The 16,411-nt window shown below is 40.1% G+C and overlaps 1 protein-coding gene across 7 annotated transcripts in view; it reads right to left on the bottom strand.

Annotated features, from left to right (window-relative positions):
• LOC127358580 (palmitoyltransferase ZDHHC14) overlaps positions 1–16,411 on the bottom strand; it is a 44,180-nt gene that overhangs the window by 4,794 nt on the left and 22,975 nt on the right. For all 7 annotated transcript variants that reach the window (XM_051391750.1, XM_051391786.1, XM_051391790.1 and 4 more), the window contains exons 4-9: positions 11,735–11,887; positions 7,856–7,993; positions 6,769–6,817; positions 4,385–4,487; positions 4,022–4,131; positions 1,741–1,846 (exon numbers count right to left, since the gene is read on the bottom strand). In XM_051391750.1, coding sequence (XP_051247710.1) covers positions 1,741–1,846; positions 4,022–4,131; positions 4,385–4,487; positions 6,769–6,817; positions 7,856–7,993; positions 11,735–11,887 — 659 coding nt within the window. The remainder of the gene's footprint in view (positions 1–1,740; positions 1,847–4,021; positions 4,132–4,384; positions 4,488–6,768; positions 6,818–7,855; positions 7,994–11,734; positions 11,888–16,411) is intronic.

Below are 16,411 nucleotides of genomic sequence, written 5' to 3'. Positions count from 1 at the left end.
CAAAGACAGATGACAGTCATGTTTGACATCTCAATGAGACCTAACAGGATGAGGTAGAGTTTGGATGAGAACAACGAGATGACTGTGACGCAGAGGGAGGGCACCAGTGAAAGACGTTTAATAGCTGTGTGTAAACAGGCCTTAAATCTAGCGTGTAATGGCTGAGGTTACCAGCTAAACTGAACAACAGATTACTTGTTGCTTCTATTCAGACACCAGGGGAAAACTGGTCAGTGAGGTCAGTACAATGTCCTCTTCATGACACCAGCTATTGTCTCCAAGACTGAAGGAGACGATCTATTTACTGACTGTGGTTAACTTTGTACTGAAGTTGCACAAAATGGTCTAATATATTTTATCTCTTTCTGATTCCTACCCAAGTTTTTTTTTTTGGGCCCACTCTAAGACTTGCACCATCAGCATAATGAGGAAACCCCTAATCTTAAATACAGTAGTGTGACTGATGAGCAAACCCAAGAGGAGACAGGAGAATGTCTGAGATCAGGGAGAGTTAAATCATACAGGAGCCTTCCTTGCTACTGTTGACCGGATTTACAAACAACATGGAGTGACACATGCAAAACTGAAAACATCACTCTCTTATTATTCGCAATCCAGAGAAATTGGATCAGTTTCATTGTAGTAGGATAAGGAAGACTAACTGGATTGGCTCTCCGAGGTCTGGACAGTTAGAAAATGACAACGTTTGTGATTTTGCTGTATGTTGTGTAAGAGGATTAAGTGAAGCTGTTATTTGAAGTAGTTTGACCTCATCTGGCCTTTACTCTCTCTGCCAAGGTGACGTTATCTAGTCCTTAAACCAATAGCTAACGTTTACCATTACAATTAGAGACAATCATGTACAAAGTATTATCTGTAGTTTCAATTCCTCAAACTGACATGGGTCTAAGTTCATTTTAATCAGTTTGTGAGAGTTGATTTTCTGGCAAATAAACAAAAGACAACAGCTGGACTTTCACTCTGTCAGACAGGCTGCTGTGAAAGATGCTTTGTCTCTGCGGGTCACGCTGACCAAGGCCTGGCTCTGTGGGAGTAACGGTATGGCCAGTTTGAGACTGGCCAAAAAGTACTGCAGCCAAGGAACTCGGGAATGGTGAATTTAGTCGATTCAGTGTTTCTAAATGTTATAATCCATAAGGTCCCCTTCCCCTCAGAAATCATCTACAGATGTTTGAGCTTCACACGATGTTTGTGCAGTTTGACACTAGAAAGATGTTTTTTACATTCCTCTGCTGAAAATGCAAAGTGTCTCTGTGCTCACTGAAAATCAGATTTTACGGGGGGCCTAAGAACATAATTTGTGACATCACAAATAGTGTGATGTAGAAGCTTGAAGCCACCAGTGCTCATACACTGAGAATGGACTGTACAGTGAAATAGGAGACATCTTGTGTCCAGCAGGAAAACTGAGTTTGTATGGCTGTACTGTAAATGGATACATTTCTTGCTCTTCTGTTGTATTTTTGAAAAAAGCTGCTCAAGCGGTGTTTCCTCTGGTATTGAACTACACTTTAAAATGTTTGGTTGTGAGACAATACTGGTAAACCTTTGAGAATAGAGGATCTAAAGTATCCGGTCCCTTTAATCAATGACTGTACTATTCCTAAAACTTCATCAATCAAGTACCCACTCACTGTGAACCACTAGTGACTCAGTCTTCATTTTCATATCTATAAAATGATCAACCAGATGGTAGTATGTTGGAGGTCAGTGTCTTACCATGTGGCTCTGCTGAGACTGGGTGGCGCCATACATAGTGATGCCATTGGTTGGTGGTGCCAGCTGTGGTGTGTCCGATTGGATAAAGCCCCGTCTGTCAATGAGACTAATCAGAGAGAAACAAACAAGGGAGAAAGGTGTTGATTCACAAATATTACATAGCAAATGGTGTTACCCATTAAGAGATTAAATACAGTAGAGCAGTCTAAACAAATAGATTCTTTGGAGCCCTGAAATCCTGAAAACACAGATGTACAAATGAAACAGTGCTGTATCATACAGCTATGTTGAGTCAATGGGAGTTGGAAGGATTAGCAGAGTGCAAATGACTGTGTCAGTGGTCCCACACTGTTCATAGAAACAATAGTGTGCAGGTGCAGATGTGTGCTGTATTATTGTGTACAAGCCTACAAACATTTGAGTCTTTACACAGAGATCTTCCACTCACACAAACACATAAAATCCCAACTTGGTAATAAATCACTGAGGTCCTGCAGTGGAGCACTGGAGTGAATCATTGTTTCTGTCCTAATTTTAATGCTGCAGAACTCTGACACAGCTGGTTAGACAACAACCTGCTGAACTCTCAGTATACACATGGACATATGTGTGGTCATGAGCCAGATGTATGTGATAATGGCTATTTATCAGCCAGATAGAGGTTGATTTGACAGAGCAATCTCTGAGAGAGAGAGAGAGAGACACACACACACACACACACACACACACACACACACACACACACACACACACACACACACACACACACACACACACACACAAACAAACAAAAAACACACACACACAAACACACAACACACAAAGGTGTTAGACAGCATAAACAGGGTAATCATTTAACAGAGTGTGTGTTGACAGTGCGTTCCTGTGGGACTGAGCTTGATTCAGGTGGAAACCAACAGCAGTGCTGGTAATGAATACAGGAACGTCTGCAAATGCAGTTAGGAGGAAACAAGCATAAAAATATTTATGCTTGATGTATTAGAAAATGTGAGTCAAGGTCTCAGCAGGGAATCAAGTGCAAGAGGTCTCAGTGTGTGAGAGGCAGCGTTGCTTACATAGTTTGAGGTGAAACATTTCTTTCTTACTGGTAGAGCCAGCTGTGCAATGCCTGTGGCCAACCACACACACGCACGCACGCACGCACGCGCACACAAACCCAGATGGCAGCCACCTGGGCACTGAGGACTCTCCTTTGCCACCCACAGGTATCATTATTGGTGACTTAGGGCTTGTAATGGCCAGAGAGAGCGAATGTTCCTAGAAGCCTCCATCGTTGCTCGTCTTATACTTTGCGGGAGAGTATGTGTCTCTTTAGATGTATTAAGTAAGATGAGAAGGTACTGTATGCATTTGCTAAACTAGAGACTGTGATTCTCTAACGCCTTGATTCCATCATGTCCGTGACACGAAGCGGACAGCGGCTTTGGGGATGCTTCTGAAATCTGGTGGATTCACACGCATTATCTAGAATGGCTGCAATCAGCTCCGGTGGCCACGTTTGTTCTCAACTGTTAAATAGGTGCAAAGCAAAAGACAAAGTTAAAGGCTGCATGTTCCAAAGGCTAAGGGATGTGTGTGACGTCGTAACAGCGGCATTGAGTGTTGTATCTTCAGAGTGGGTACAGTGGCCAGTAAAGATAAGAGCGGTAGTCGGTATCTCTGATCCAGTGAGTAAGCACAAACACATTTCTAACCACGGTGAAAAAAAAAGTGTTGTTTAAGTCAAAGGAAAAAACTGTTTCACAGAGATCAGTAATGAGAACTGTTGGTACTGAATAGTGAGAATAGTGAAGCTGGGAGGGAATGTGCAATGTGTACTGACCCTTACAGGCACATGGACATGAGAATGTAGCTGTGACTGTATTTTTATTAAATCATGTGAACTGCAAAAGCGTGAAATCTAATATATCTATCCAATGTTGATCTTGGATTTGGTTAAAACGGGCTTGAAATCCTTTGCACTCTTGCAGTATTTTAGTTGCTATGTGTTGAGAAAAGGCTGCAGGCAGGCTTATTTCAAAGCAGCTCCTCACATCAAAAGGATTCTTGACGAACAGTTTTATTTCAGCCTTTGGACACAACAGAATATTACAATGAGGGGGAAAAAAAACAGGTGTGACCTATTACTGAGAAGGTGAAAAATTACAGAATGGGTTTTCTCAGAGCAGGGAATGATAGGGCTTATATGTCATCATCTGGCCACCTGGAAATATGTAAATCATCTCATAAATACTATCATGCACATTCACATGTGTCATACCTTGGTGGCAGGGGTCCACACAGGGCTGCACAGCAGTTGGTGAATATATTGCCATGGCTGTAGGGATTATAGTTGTCCTTCCCTCTTTTAGAAGACCAAGACCCTTTTATCTGGAGAAGATCACAAAACATGAATCACAGTTTTAGAGGGACAGATTATTGTATCTCCGGTCTCACTGGAATCGAGACTCTAAGACTATAACAGAGATTATGTACTTTTTTGGTTTATTACACAAGATCTGAGGTTCTAAAGTTATGTTATTGTGGCTTCAAAAAATAATTTATACTGAACTGTAAACTAAGAAATTTTAATAAACAGCACATGTAACACACTGATGTTTATTTCATAGTTGTTCATACTCACATCTTCATTGGTGGTCTGGTTGGAGCTGATTAGGTAGGTATGAAAGCCTGAGAGGCCCACTATGGACCAGACAGAGAAGAAACACACCACCACCTCCAGCACAGTGACACAATTAAGGAATAATCTGCCACAGTTTCCATTTAATCCATCCTTACATTCAGTGAAACAGACAACACTGACAAAGACACACACATCAAAAACCCATACGGAGCCAGCACGGATAAAAAAAATAGTACAAGTTCTAACAGCTAGCATATTGACCTACAGCCTCAGGGCTGTCCCCCTCTTGCCAATAGTCCCTAGTTACCAGTTCATTTGGCTGGGACTACAGAACACTGCTCATTTTCTCTGCTCTACATAAAGCACAAAAATACACAATGTCCAAGAGGAATCCTTCTGCCTTTATGAAAATGAACTACAGTGACCCTTAATTACATCTTAGGATAAAGTTTCTAAAAGAGTATCATATTTATAAAATAAGACCTACAAAATACCCAAACACTACAGGTACACTATGTAGTACAGATACATCCCTATGGGCATATTGAAAAAAATTAATTACTTGGTACGTCAGTATAATAATTTAATATAATAACGTAAACTAAATGCCCTCTTTTTTCCTCCTTCCCCAGTCTCTTCCTCTTAGCAAGGAAACATGTCATCATTCACCTAGTACAAAGAACTGCTACGATACTATCGATGGCAATTCCCCTTTAATAAAGTCCTGTAGGACACAGGTCGTTATCAGCTTGGGTTGGCACACATTTCTTTGCCAGAGAAACAGTTATCTCACTCAGCCATAGAGAGAAGGGCAGAGAGGGAGAGACATCATTGCTCTGTGCTCTCAACTTGATTAGTGGCTTAGAAACAGAGTTGGGTATCATTTAGATTTGATCAATTCTGATTCTCCAAACTTGATCATAGATTCTGGTTATTATCGGAGAAGCCGAAAAAAAATGTTCACACTATAAAACACCCCCGCATCTGTAATGTCTCCTCACTGGGACCCCTTCTTCTGTAGGATACTATGGTAAAACGTATTGAGTGGTTTAAGACTTGTTTTCCTGAGTTATAGCTATATATCCCCGCATTACAACATTCAGAGTTTAAATCTCAATTTGACATTTAAGCCATTTTATTTTTTGCATCGTTTTAAAACGTTATTTGAATTAATCGATTTATCGCCCAGCTCTAATTACTGCCCCGCGTTTGTCTGCCTCCGCCAACCAGTCAAGTTTGAAGTTCAGAATGAGGTAGTAAGTCGAAAGGCAGAATGGATGAGATGGAAAGACGAAAGCCCATACGGTGCTAGTTATTGTTTACTCATTGTGTCATGTGTGTAAAATCTGGAATCGCCCAATTCATTCTTAAATTATGGCTAAATGCCCTAATGACCTTTGAGTCAAAGTGTCACCAATTGTGAAATATCGTCATCAATTCTTGAGTCATGGCCAAAAACAGAGTTTAAGAGAGCATTTGTGCCAAATTTGAAGAAATTCCCTCGAGGCATTCCTGTGATATTGCGTTCACAGGAAAGGGTTGGACACATGGACAACCCGAAAACATAATGCAGAGTACACTGAAAGCAACAGCAGGTTTAGGCTGTCATTAATATTTAAAAAGGTGTTGGTTAAAAAAGGTCAAATAAATTTCACTCTCTACTCAATAATAGTGTGTTCAAGAGGTGATAATAAATTAAAATTCTAACGTTAGGTGCTTCCTACGTTTCCTGCCTCGATTTACAGCTAAAAGCTAAGGTCAAATAGTGTGAAACCAAACTTTATTGCGGTGCCAAAATAAAACATTTGACATTTGCTTGGATTTACTGAAGACCACACGATTATTACTGATGTTGAGACAACAAGCTGACTTAAAGGATATGTGGAAGCCTAAGACATCTTGCACACACTTGGCATCTATAACACAGATAGACACACCAGCGCTCATATAAAATCTCACTCACACAACATCTCTGTAGAGGGAGTGGAGCCAAGTTAGAGCCAGATGAAATCAAAGACTGACTCAATCAAACAACAGAGACAGACTGACGAGCTGCTTCGCGTGTCGTGTTACTCCAGTGCAACAGGACTAATCAGAAGCGCACCAGTTATGCAAGTGCTGTAACTGGCAAGAGCAATGGACATAACGACATGTCATGCGAATGAATTCTGATCCACAGAATGACCCGTATGGGCCCTCGCTAGGCAAGCTAGTTTATGTAAAGCTGTAATACAACTGAATCTAGGGAAAGCTGGGTGAGTAAAAAACTTTGGACAGAGAGGTATAAAGAGAAAATCATGGACAGACAGAAGCAACAATTTGACAAAACACTCAAGACACATTTCACAGTAAATGCCAAAAATCAGTTTTCAGTGAAAGGATATCTTGCAGGACTATCTTTAAGTGCGCTGAGGAACCCGTTTCGATTGGAGCCTGTGAACAGAGAAAGACAGTCTCCATTAGACCACCAATATTAAACAACACCTACTGAATATGGGAATTTGTATCAAATATTAGGTACTACGTCCTGGCACCATAACTTGCTACAAGCGCTTTCTTGTTTAAAGTCTGTCAACAAGATGAACTGAGCTAGGCAGAGGGTGCCCACTTGAATTTGCATTTCAATTTAGTTCCCAAGTGTGAAGAGTAGGATCACTGAGCCAGACGAAAGACCAAAAATGAAGTGTTGGCCAGCTATGTGTGGCTGCAGGAGAGATCTCTTTGTCCTTCTACTTTGCTTTTAATTGCAACTATGCAAAATCCAACAAAGAGAGTGCAGAAACATATTCATTTTGAATAAGTCTTTACAGAATATAGGAAATATTGTGATTAAAGATGAGATTTCAGCACCCGAAGCACTGGAGGACTGAGACAACTACACGTTTTACCACTACTGTACTTTTGTGTTTTTTTATGTATTCATAATCAGAGACATCAAACTGCTATGAAGCCTTTTTGCCAAATCTGAGAGCATTTAGACTCAACACAGCATGGTTACAATCAAAGAAACAAGAACAAGCTCAAAAGACTGTTAATCAGCACTACAGTTTTCTAGCAGTTAATCTTGGCCCATATTTTTTCCTAGTGAAACATTGATCCACTGACTGTCATTTATGCACACACACGCACACACACACGCACAGACACACGCAGGCACACACACAGAGTGACCAACAGTCCACTGCCTGCTCCCAGCTGGAAAGATGGTAACAAGCCAGAATGCTGCAGCTTTTCACAACGCCCCCTTACAACCTGCTGGCTCGATACACACCAAGAACACAGCCAGGAGGTGTGTGTGTGTGTGTGTGTGTGTGTGTGTGTGTGTGTGTGTGTGTGTGTGTGTGTGTGTGTGTGTGTGTGTGTGTGTGTGTGTGTGTGTGTGTGTGTGTGTGTGTGTGTGTGTGTGTGTGTGTGTGTGTGTGTGTACCATGCCTGAGCACACGTCCTTCTTCCCTCCCCTCAGCTACTTACTTAAAATGATGTGTGTGATGACGAAGGCGAAGATGAAGATGGTGAGGAAGGAGAGTGAGAGGATGAACATGTAGAAGAAACGGTAGTTCCTCCTTCCCACGCAGTTCCCCACCCAGGGACAGTGATGGTCAAAACGCTCTGCGTGGACAGAGAGAGAGAGATAGAGGGAGAGTAAGAAAAGTTTATTTAGGATACAACGACACACACCTACAAGTCTTTTCTTTTATCACACCACACTGCTGCCACAGTGATATTTTTCCTGTCTGAAGTCTCCATCATGCTTATGTGCTCTTGTAAAAGCCCCACTAGAAACTGGGTTTTATACTCATGCCTTAGAAATCAGGTTTCTCCAGAAGATGTCTATGTTTTCTCAATGCAAATTGATTTGAGTTTTAAAAAAAGATCAGGTCTCTTCAGTGCGTGTAAGAACACACTACCAGTCTGGAGCTGTGGGAAATTAGGGGAAAGGTGAAGAGTCCCTCTGGGTCTTGGTATAATAACATACACATTTTTCACATAGTGCAAACTGGCTATTTATATGAACTAGCTAATAAAACAGGCTGGCCAACATGACTGTGCATGGCTGAAAAACTCCCCCTGTCACTGTGGGACTGAGAGTGAAAGAAGCACTTTTCTGGGTCAACAGATAAAGTGCCTCCAGTAAGACCTCAATTTAAGAATATCTGAAGACGTTTGAGGAATTGTAAATCAAGACAAAAAAATAGGTAGTAAATGTTGCAGTGTTCCTTCCATAGAGATCATGTAGCTAAGAACGACTGGGCTTTTCCAATATGTTAACACAGACAGAAGCCCGTCAGCCACCTTGGTACAGTGTGCACAACTGAACAAAGTGCCTCTTTCATCTGAATATATGTGTTGTTTAAGTGAATAAAATGTCCGTAATTCAGTCTGCAATGCATTCAAAACACAAAATATGTATCTGAATGCAGTCTGAAGTATTCAACTACTTGATCATTTTAATGTGAAAAAGAAACTGTTCCAACATACATATATATAGAGTGCTTATTGTAAGTGTGGTTATTTAAATCAACTCCACAGTCCTATCTCTGAGTGTGGACTACTAGCTGTGCACTGTGGTAGCTACTTAACTAATTAATCAGAGCCATTATTTGTTTAGTGAGGTGAAATGACCTGCTTTTGTCTTCATTAATCAATGCCTGTTTGGAGTGTGTCTAGGAACTGCAGCCTCTAGTCAGACAGGATAAAAAGGGGACAGCAGCTACTAGTCCCATCTGATTACCACGGCCTGCCACAATAGTCTTTAATATTAAACGATGCTAGGAGAGAAATTAGACTTTTGGTGCTCTTCTATGTGTGTTCATACACTCCTGCTCTCAATTTGTCATTGTAAGGAAGCTTTGTGAGGATGTGTGAACAATGAGCATTGATTTCCACTGATATTCAAAAAAATGTAAGAATCAAATCACTATAAACCATGTCAGAAGCATGTGTGCTGTTTCAAAGTTTCAGATGAACCTTTCCCCTTATGGTTAGGATGAGGCAACGGTGGAAACTAGGGGCACTGGCTGCTCATTAGCCTCAGTGAAACCAAAAGCTTGAAACAGCAACTAAGTCAAATCTAAATCAATCACAAAATCTCAACTCTCAGCACACATATACAAGCACTGAAACTTACAAACACAACAACTAGCATTAAAACACAAACAGTGAGACCATCTGTACAGTATATACTGTGAAGGGAAAAAAAAGAGCAGGACATAAGGCAAAGGAAAGTGGTCTGTGTGTGTGTGTGTGTGTGTATCATAATTCTACACTCTTATAAGCTTCTTCTAACACTCCCAGGGGGATAACCCTCTTAAAAAAGGAAGTGACTCTACCATATTCATATCCCCCACATCCACCAGGGAGGCACTTTCCATTCTGGCTGCTAACTTATTTAAGAGCTTGTTAGCCCCCTGGCGTTTACAGCTCCAGAGGAAGAGAAAGAGAGACGGAGAAGTCGTGATACAAGGGAAGGACCACTTTTTCACTGTCAATGTGATCCCCATTTCCAGTCGAAGCAAGTGCAAAATCCAATTTGTTACTTATATTGATTATAGACAAAACAAACATGCTAGGGTTATAAAATAAACATATATAATATTTCTCTCATTAGAGAAGGGAATGTTGGCCCTTTCTCCTGCAAATGACCTAATTCCCTGTATTATTATTCATCATACTTTATCTCTACAGCTTCACACTGAAACCTGGCTGACTCATGATTTCATTTTGGAGATATGGAGCCATGTTGGGAGGAGACCTAGAGCTTCGAGAGCAGAGGGGAAAGTAAAAACACGAGTTACAACTGACATTCATCACTGGAGTTTATCGCTCCCACCCACCTGCAGTTCGGACAGTCCAACTATGTGTCAGTTTCTCATTTTTCATTTCCCTCCCATCTATGGCTCAAAACTATGATCTAAACATAATCTTTAAACCTTATTCCCAAGGATTTGGATATATACGACCACACTGCTGCGCCTTAAAGGTTTTTCGTACCAAACATCTCCTGTGATTATACTGGTCTAGAGCAACAAGTATTTGACCTTAAAATAACAACTTCAAAATCGTTTTTAAGCTACACTGACTTGTAATAAAGGAGAATGGTTACCTCTTTCTTTACCACTCTGCACCTTGAACACATGTTGCTGCACTATTAACATTGGATACGATCTCCCTCAAGAAGGGCGGGAAGCTTTGCAGCACTACATCATACCTGACCAACTATGTCACAAATTGTGGGGAAACGGGATCGTATTTTATGGAGAAAATTATTCCTGGTTTTCCTCCGGCTGCTCTGCCTCAACTCTCTTTGATTTACGAAGATTCCTGATGGACAGATAGCTTTAGCTGTTGCTAAAATAACTGCTAACTGCTGCAAACTGTTAACTCTGCCCAGACTGGGAACTCCGAGCAGGACAGGAGCTTTGGACCTCTAGGAGGAAAATTTGAACAATCCACCTAATGTATACCACCTTTGTGTATATACATACATAGTCTGCTTGTGAAAATGACTGCCCTCCCATCTTTTTGTTAAGCTGCCAGTCTGTCTTCCTTCCTGCCAGCGTGCATCTCTCCCCTCTGATTACCAACTCCTCATCCATTTTCCTGTGTTTACTACTTCCTCATCTTTGTCTCGCAGGGTTTTTAGTCAGCCCCACTTCTGACAGGGAAAAAGACATTTAAAGAAGGAGTTATCTCTAATGAGCAAGCAGCACAGAAACCCCGATGAGAAAGATACAGACACACAGGTCTCTGTATCTCTGTCTCTATCTTTTAGTAACTGCCTAGCTGTGCTCTTCGCTTTATCTTCAGAGACCGAGCATGTGATCATGAAGACCAGAAAATCTCAAACATTATGCTGCCATTTTCTTTCCGTTATTCTAATTGTACCTATTCCCTCCCTCCCCTGTGTGTGAATGCCAACTCTTGTAAGCATATATACTGTAGATATGCATAATAAACTAAACATTTGGCTTGGTTTGTATTCTCACATACAGATGCAATTTGTCCGACTTATCTGAATTGTGTGTGCTAACGTGTGTTTGTGTATATTATATGTTTGTGTGTTTATCTGTGTGGGTGGGGGGTGGAGAGGTAGATGTGTCAGCACATGTATCAACCCCAAGCTTATTCTAAGAAACAGGATAACAAATGGGATTCTCTTTCATATAAACAGATATTTAGTAGCAAAACAAACCAGAAACTGGATAGAAGATGTTTGGTCTTGACTGTTTGTGTTAATTATACTATATTATACATTATACTAATGTCTCAAAATGAATGTGGTCAAATTTAGACAGCAAATATCAGCCAAACATACACACTCGCATTCCAGAGGATTTCATTTTCACTCACCCACACAGTTGTCACAGAGGCTGCAGTGGGAGGCACGTGGCGGTCTGAAGATCTTGCAGGTGAAGCAATATTTCAGCTTGACTGTCTGTCCATTGATGACCACCTCCTTGGTCCTGGGAGGAGGCTTGTAGCCAGTACTGCCATTAGCCACATCTTGGGAAAATCAAAGAGAGAGAAAAATAAAAGAGATGCATAAGAATCACAGAGAATACTACCGCACAATGTTTTCACTCAGGCACTAATGGACACCCACATGCAGTACCATATGTGGGTATGTTATGAATTTTCCAGTGGCACAAAAATACTACCTGTTTATTTGGGAAACCTTGGAAAGAACATACAGAGATACAGACAGAGTAAAATGCAAAAAACCGGGTAGGATAAATACAAATATCTCATGGTTGAGTAGCTAGAACAGAAAGTAAGTTAGGATAAACGTAACATTACGCTTGAAAAACCCACTGTTATAACTTCAATACTGTATTATAGACTATGATCTCTTTACAGCCTCCCAAACAGCCTCTAAAACCTTATTACATGAGGCACTACTCAGTTTCTATAACAATCTCTACTTCACATACTGCATGGATAATGCAGCCCAAACAACAGAGAGAAGAACACTATATGAAGGCTACAGGTTACTAATGGAAAGTCATTTTACATTTGTAATGCAGTCTTGCTAGATAATAACAATAAATGTCCTGCTGCCTTGAAAACCTAAAAATATAACAATCTATAGAGAATTGTATGCTTGAATGATTATTTCTTTAGCACAATTAAATGGAATTCGTAAAATTAAGTACTTGAGGTACTATAAAAGGCATAGGTAACACATTTCTTTATTTGTAAGATGAGCCAGTAGTTTCAACTAGATTTTATTGTTTAAGAGAGATGTTCAGGTTGTCTGGTTTAATTTGTGTTGAGATGGGTGAATCTTAAGGCTTCAGTAAAGTGAAACCTTTACTGATCTGCAATTATCCTTACCTCTGATAAAAAGGTACATGTCATGATATGAGTTGCTTGAAAGGGTTGAACATGGACAACCCACACAGCTCATTATATTTAATTAGCCCGACCATTTTAGCTCTTTTCATGAGCTACACAGATTCTGCTGAGGTGTGTGAAGCAGAACCAACCTTTGTTCGTTACAGTGACTGAAATTGTAACATAGTTCAGGGAATATAACCAAGTCTGGAATTCAACATGCGCTTAACACCATGATCCTCACACTATAATACAAAGAAGAAAATGGTGGCACACTGCTTTGAATGGTTTCTGGTGGAGTAAGACAGCAGTGATGACAGGCTAAACGCTAAGGGTGAGAGCAATGATAGTGATTTTCAAGCCATAAAAAGGTAGAACCTATATTCCATTATTGTTAAGCACTCTCACGCACACTGAGAGTAGGAGATATTGTGTGTAGGAAGATCATTTCAAGATCATTTACACAAAATCCTGTAGCATTGCTAACAGAGTGGTTTGTGTGTGTTGGGGGCGGGGGGGACGACTGTATAGGGACTGAGAGGCTTGCGTGGGTGTTTGACATTTCTAAAAGAGAGCAGAGAAAACCAGTGAGTTTTATTCTACTGAATTCGTCTCTATTGTGATCAATGCCGACAGAGCGCCCTCCTCTCTCCTCCATACTCCCTCTGTTCCTCTGCCCTCTCAGCAGACTCCACTGAGGGAGACAACAAATGAGGGGAGTATGTGAACAATTCAACGAACACAATTCAGTTACAACAGAAGGAGAAGTCCCATTGTTTAGATATTCATAGTGCAGTAAAATTGTACAGTAATATTAGCTCAGGTCAGATGCAATAAACAGCTAAGACAACCAACTGCAGATCCCCTATGAAGCATTAGAGGAAACCTCTTTGAACAGTAGAGGTCTCTAAAATAATGCTGGCAGGTAGTTTAAGGTACATAATGACACGTTTATGTCATATCATATAGAATACAGTAATAAGAATCAGCTTAGTGAAAACATGTCAGCCTTGAGTTGTTTTTGACTGCTACTATATTTCCCACTTGGCACAACTAAATCCGGTAGAATCGTTTCAGCTATGTGTTATTTGGTTTTACTTTTGACTTTGAACAATTATCGGGAAATTATAAAAATAGCTAATATATTAGGCTTAATTTCTGTTGTTTTCTGTTGAAAATTTCAAATTGGCATGAATGTAGCATAGGGCAACACTATTAGTTCAACTGAAGGAAGATATTTGAGTCCAAATCAAATAATCTCAGAGACTAGCAGACCAAAAGTACTTTGGCCAAACTACTATAACCTCAACTCATTCTCTACAAAATGATTTTAATTTAAAATAGTACTGGAGAATCATTCATTCTTTTATTACTGTAAAAACTTTTTTTTGACAATATGAAGAGAAACCAGAACTGCATGACTTGTAATCCAATACACTCACACTATAGTATATGGCACTCTATATTTACAGAGTTTATTGTGTTTAATTCTCGATAAAAATACCAATTGTACGATATATAAAATAAATGAAATATGATTGTAGCATTGTTAATTCCCAGCTTTACAGAAACATTACAAGGGAAAACCAAATCAACACAGGCAAAAACTCTGGCCTAAAAGATGACTGCAGAATTGAATCGATACATTTTAGTTTCACCAAGCATTGAACAAACTTCCTGAAGGAAATAGTCATTGCAGGGCTATTATTGTGCAGATGTTGCTGTTGTTGAGTGAAGTTCTTCTCAGTCTATGCTATACAATGTAAGTTGTAGACTGTACAAAGATCATGGAGTAGATCTCATATCAGGATTATTTACATTGTAGTTACACTAAGCGTTTTATGCTCACAGACATCAAAACAAATGCGTACATAAAGAGTAGCAGCTTTTCTCATTAATATATGAATCAAATACTGTCTATTTTTTCCATTGGCTAGATTTTATTTTTCAATTAGTATAGAGAGAGCTCTTCTACAGTCTCTACCTGTCTCAATAGAATTTCAGTGGCTTGAAAGTTGCAAAACCAACATCCTCCTTACTGCTCCGCCTTAAATACCTGAGTCTAAATACCAGTATTTCCGTAGAACATCCTGTAAATTAACTGCGGTCACAACTTCAGTACACTTCGACGAGCCCATCAACATTCACTATACTTGTTCACAGATGCCTGCAGTAAAGTAGTGGGTGAGTGGGAGTGTCAACGTAGCTTTTCTGCTGAACAAAGCCATTTGTACACTGTCTTCCTGGCAGCCAAAGCTTAGCCTTACATCAGTGTCTAGTGGGAGATCCCTCAGAGAGATAGGCCAGGCTTAAGAGCTTGAAGCTAGAAAATAAGGCCAGGTAGACTGGGAAGTGATGTAACACACACACACACACACACACACACACACACACACACACACACACACACACACACACACACACACACACACACACACACACACACACACACACACACACACCTACCCACTCACACCCCACACACGAACAAAGTAGCAAACTGTGCTAGGGTTGCCTGGTGGGTATAAAGAACAATTGCTATCCTCTGTTAGGGAGAAAAACTGGGGCCTTTACCTTCACAGATGGAAAAGTGTACTAGAACACAATGATGATGGCTGACATACAGAAGTACTGCCCTCGACCTGCCTGCCAAGATATAGGACTAAAATCGGAGAGGCTGTTCAGTCAAGCAGCAATTTCAAGGTCTTGCACACAACAGCCAATGAGACAAAAGCACAGAAAGGTGTGAATATCTGATGAATGAAATACATGATCAAATTTTGCAAGATTTTCCCAATTAAGACGATCTCTTTCTAAACACAAAAAGACTGACTCCGTTCTTAAAGTTGGACAGCACACAGACATAAATGTAGCAGCACAGGGTATCTGAAGCTGGTGTTAATGGAACATCAACTAACGTCATCTCACTTTAAAAGCCACAGTGGAAAGTTAAAAGGTGACTTGTGCTGTGTTGGGTATTTTGCAGGGACAGTCAGTCATTAAGTGAATCCTAAAACTAGTCAAAAAAGTATGACAACAATTTACAATGCAATGATAATTTATTATTCTCAAGACCACAAATATAGTTTTGTTAACTGGAAACCACAGCCAAATTATAAGGCAAATGCTTTTTTTCTTAATACCTGCACTATTACTGTAATCGCCCACATTACTGTAATGTGTAGGAGACTAGCGGTTACAGCTAAATACAAGGACAATTTAGTTCTGTGCATAGGAACATTTTGTCTTTAATTAAACATGTATAAACATACATAAAATAATAATATGGTCAAAATATCAATACCAAACATATAATATATATAAACTTTCTGCGTACTGTTTGACATGATTCTTGCATAGATGGTGTAAGATGTTAGTGATGTTTATGTCTGGACTGGACCTTTTAAGGTACGAGTTCCCTTTTGTCTTGGCTGGTCAAAATGACCCTGTTCTGCTTTCACATTCACTCTTCATGCAAAACAACATAAACAATATAGCAGAGTATGAAACAAGTTTTTCTCTCGTCACACAATATATATTGCCATATCGCACAGCCTTACTTGCTTCAGAATTTGTCACTCTGGGGTGAACTTACAAAGGCCTTGGCTAAGACCATGAAGGATCAGTTCAATAGTCTGGATACAGAAATGTAATATTTGTCTGAGTGAAGAATGACAAGTGAAGGCATGGTCA

The sequence above is a fragment of the Dicentrarchus labrax genome, unplaced genomic scaffold (genome assembly GCF_905237075.1).
Source record: "Dicentrarchus labrax unplaced genomic scaffold, dlabrax2021, whole genome shotgun sequence".
NCBI classification, from domain to species: domain Eukaryota; kingdom Metazoa; phylum Chordata; class Actinopteri; family Moronidae; genus Dicentrarchus; species Dicentrarchus labrax.
This window is presented reverse-complemented; position numbering and strand designations above follow the sequence as displayed.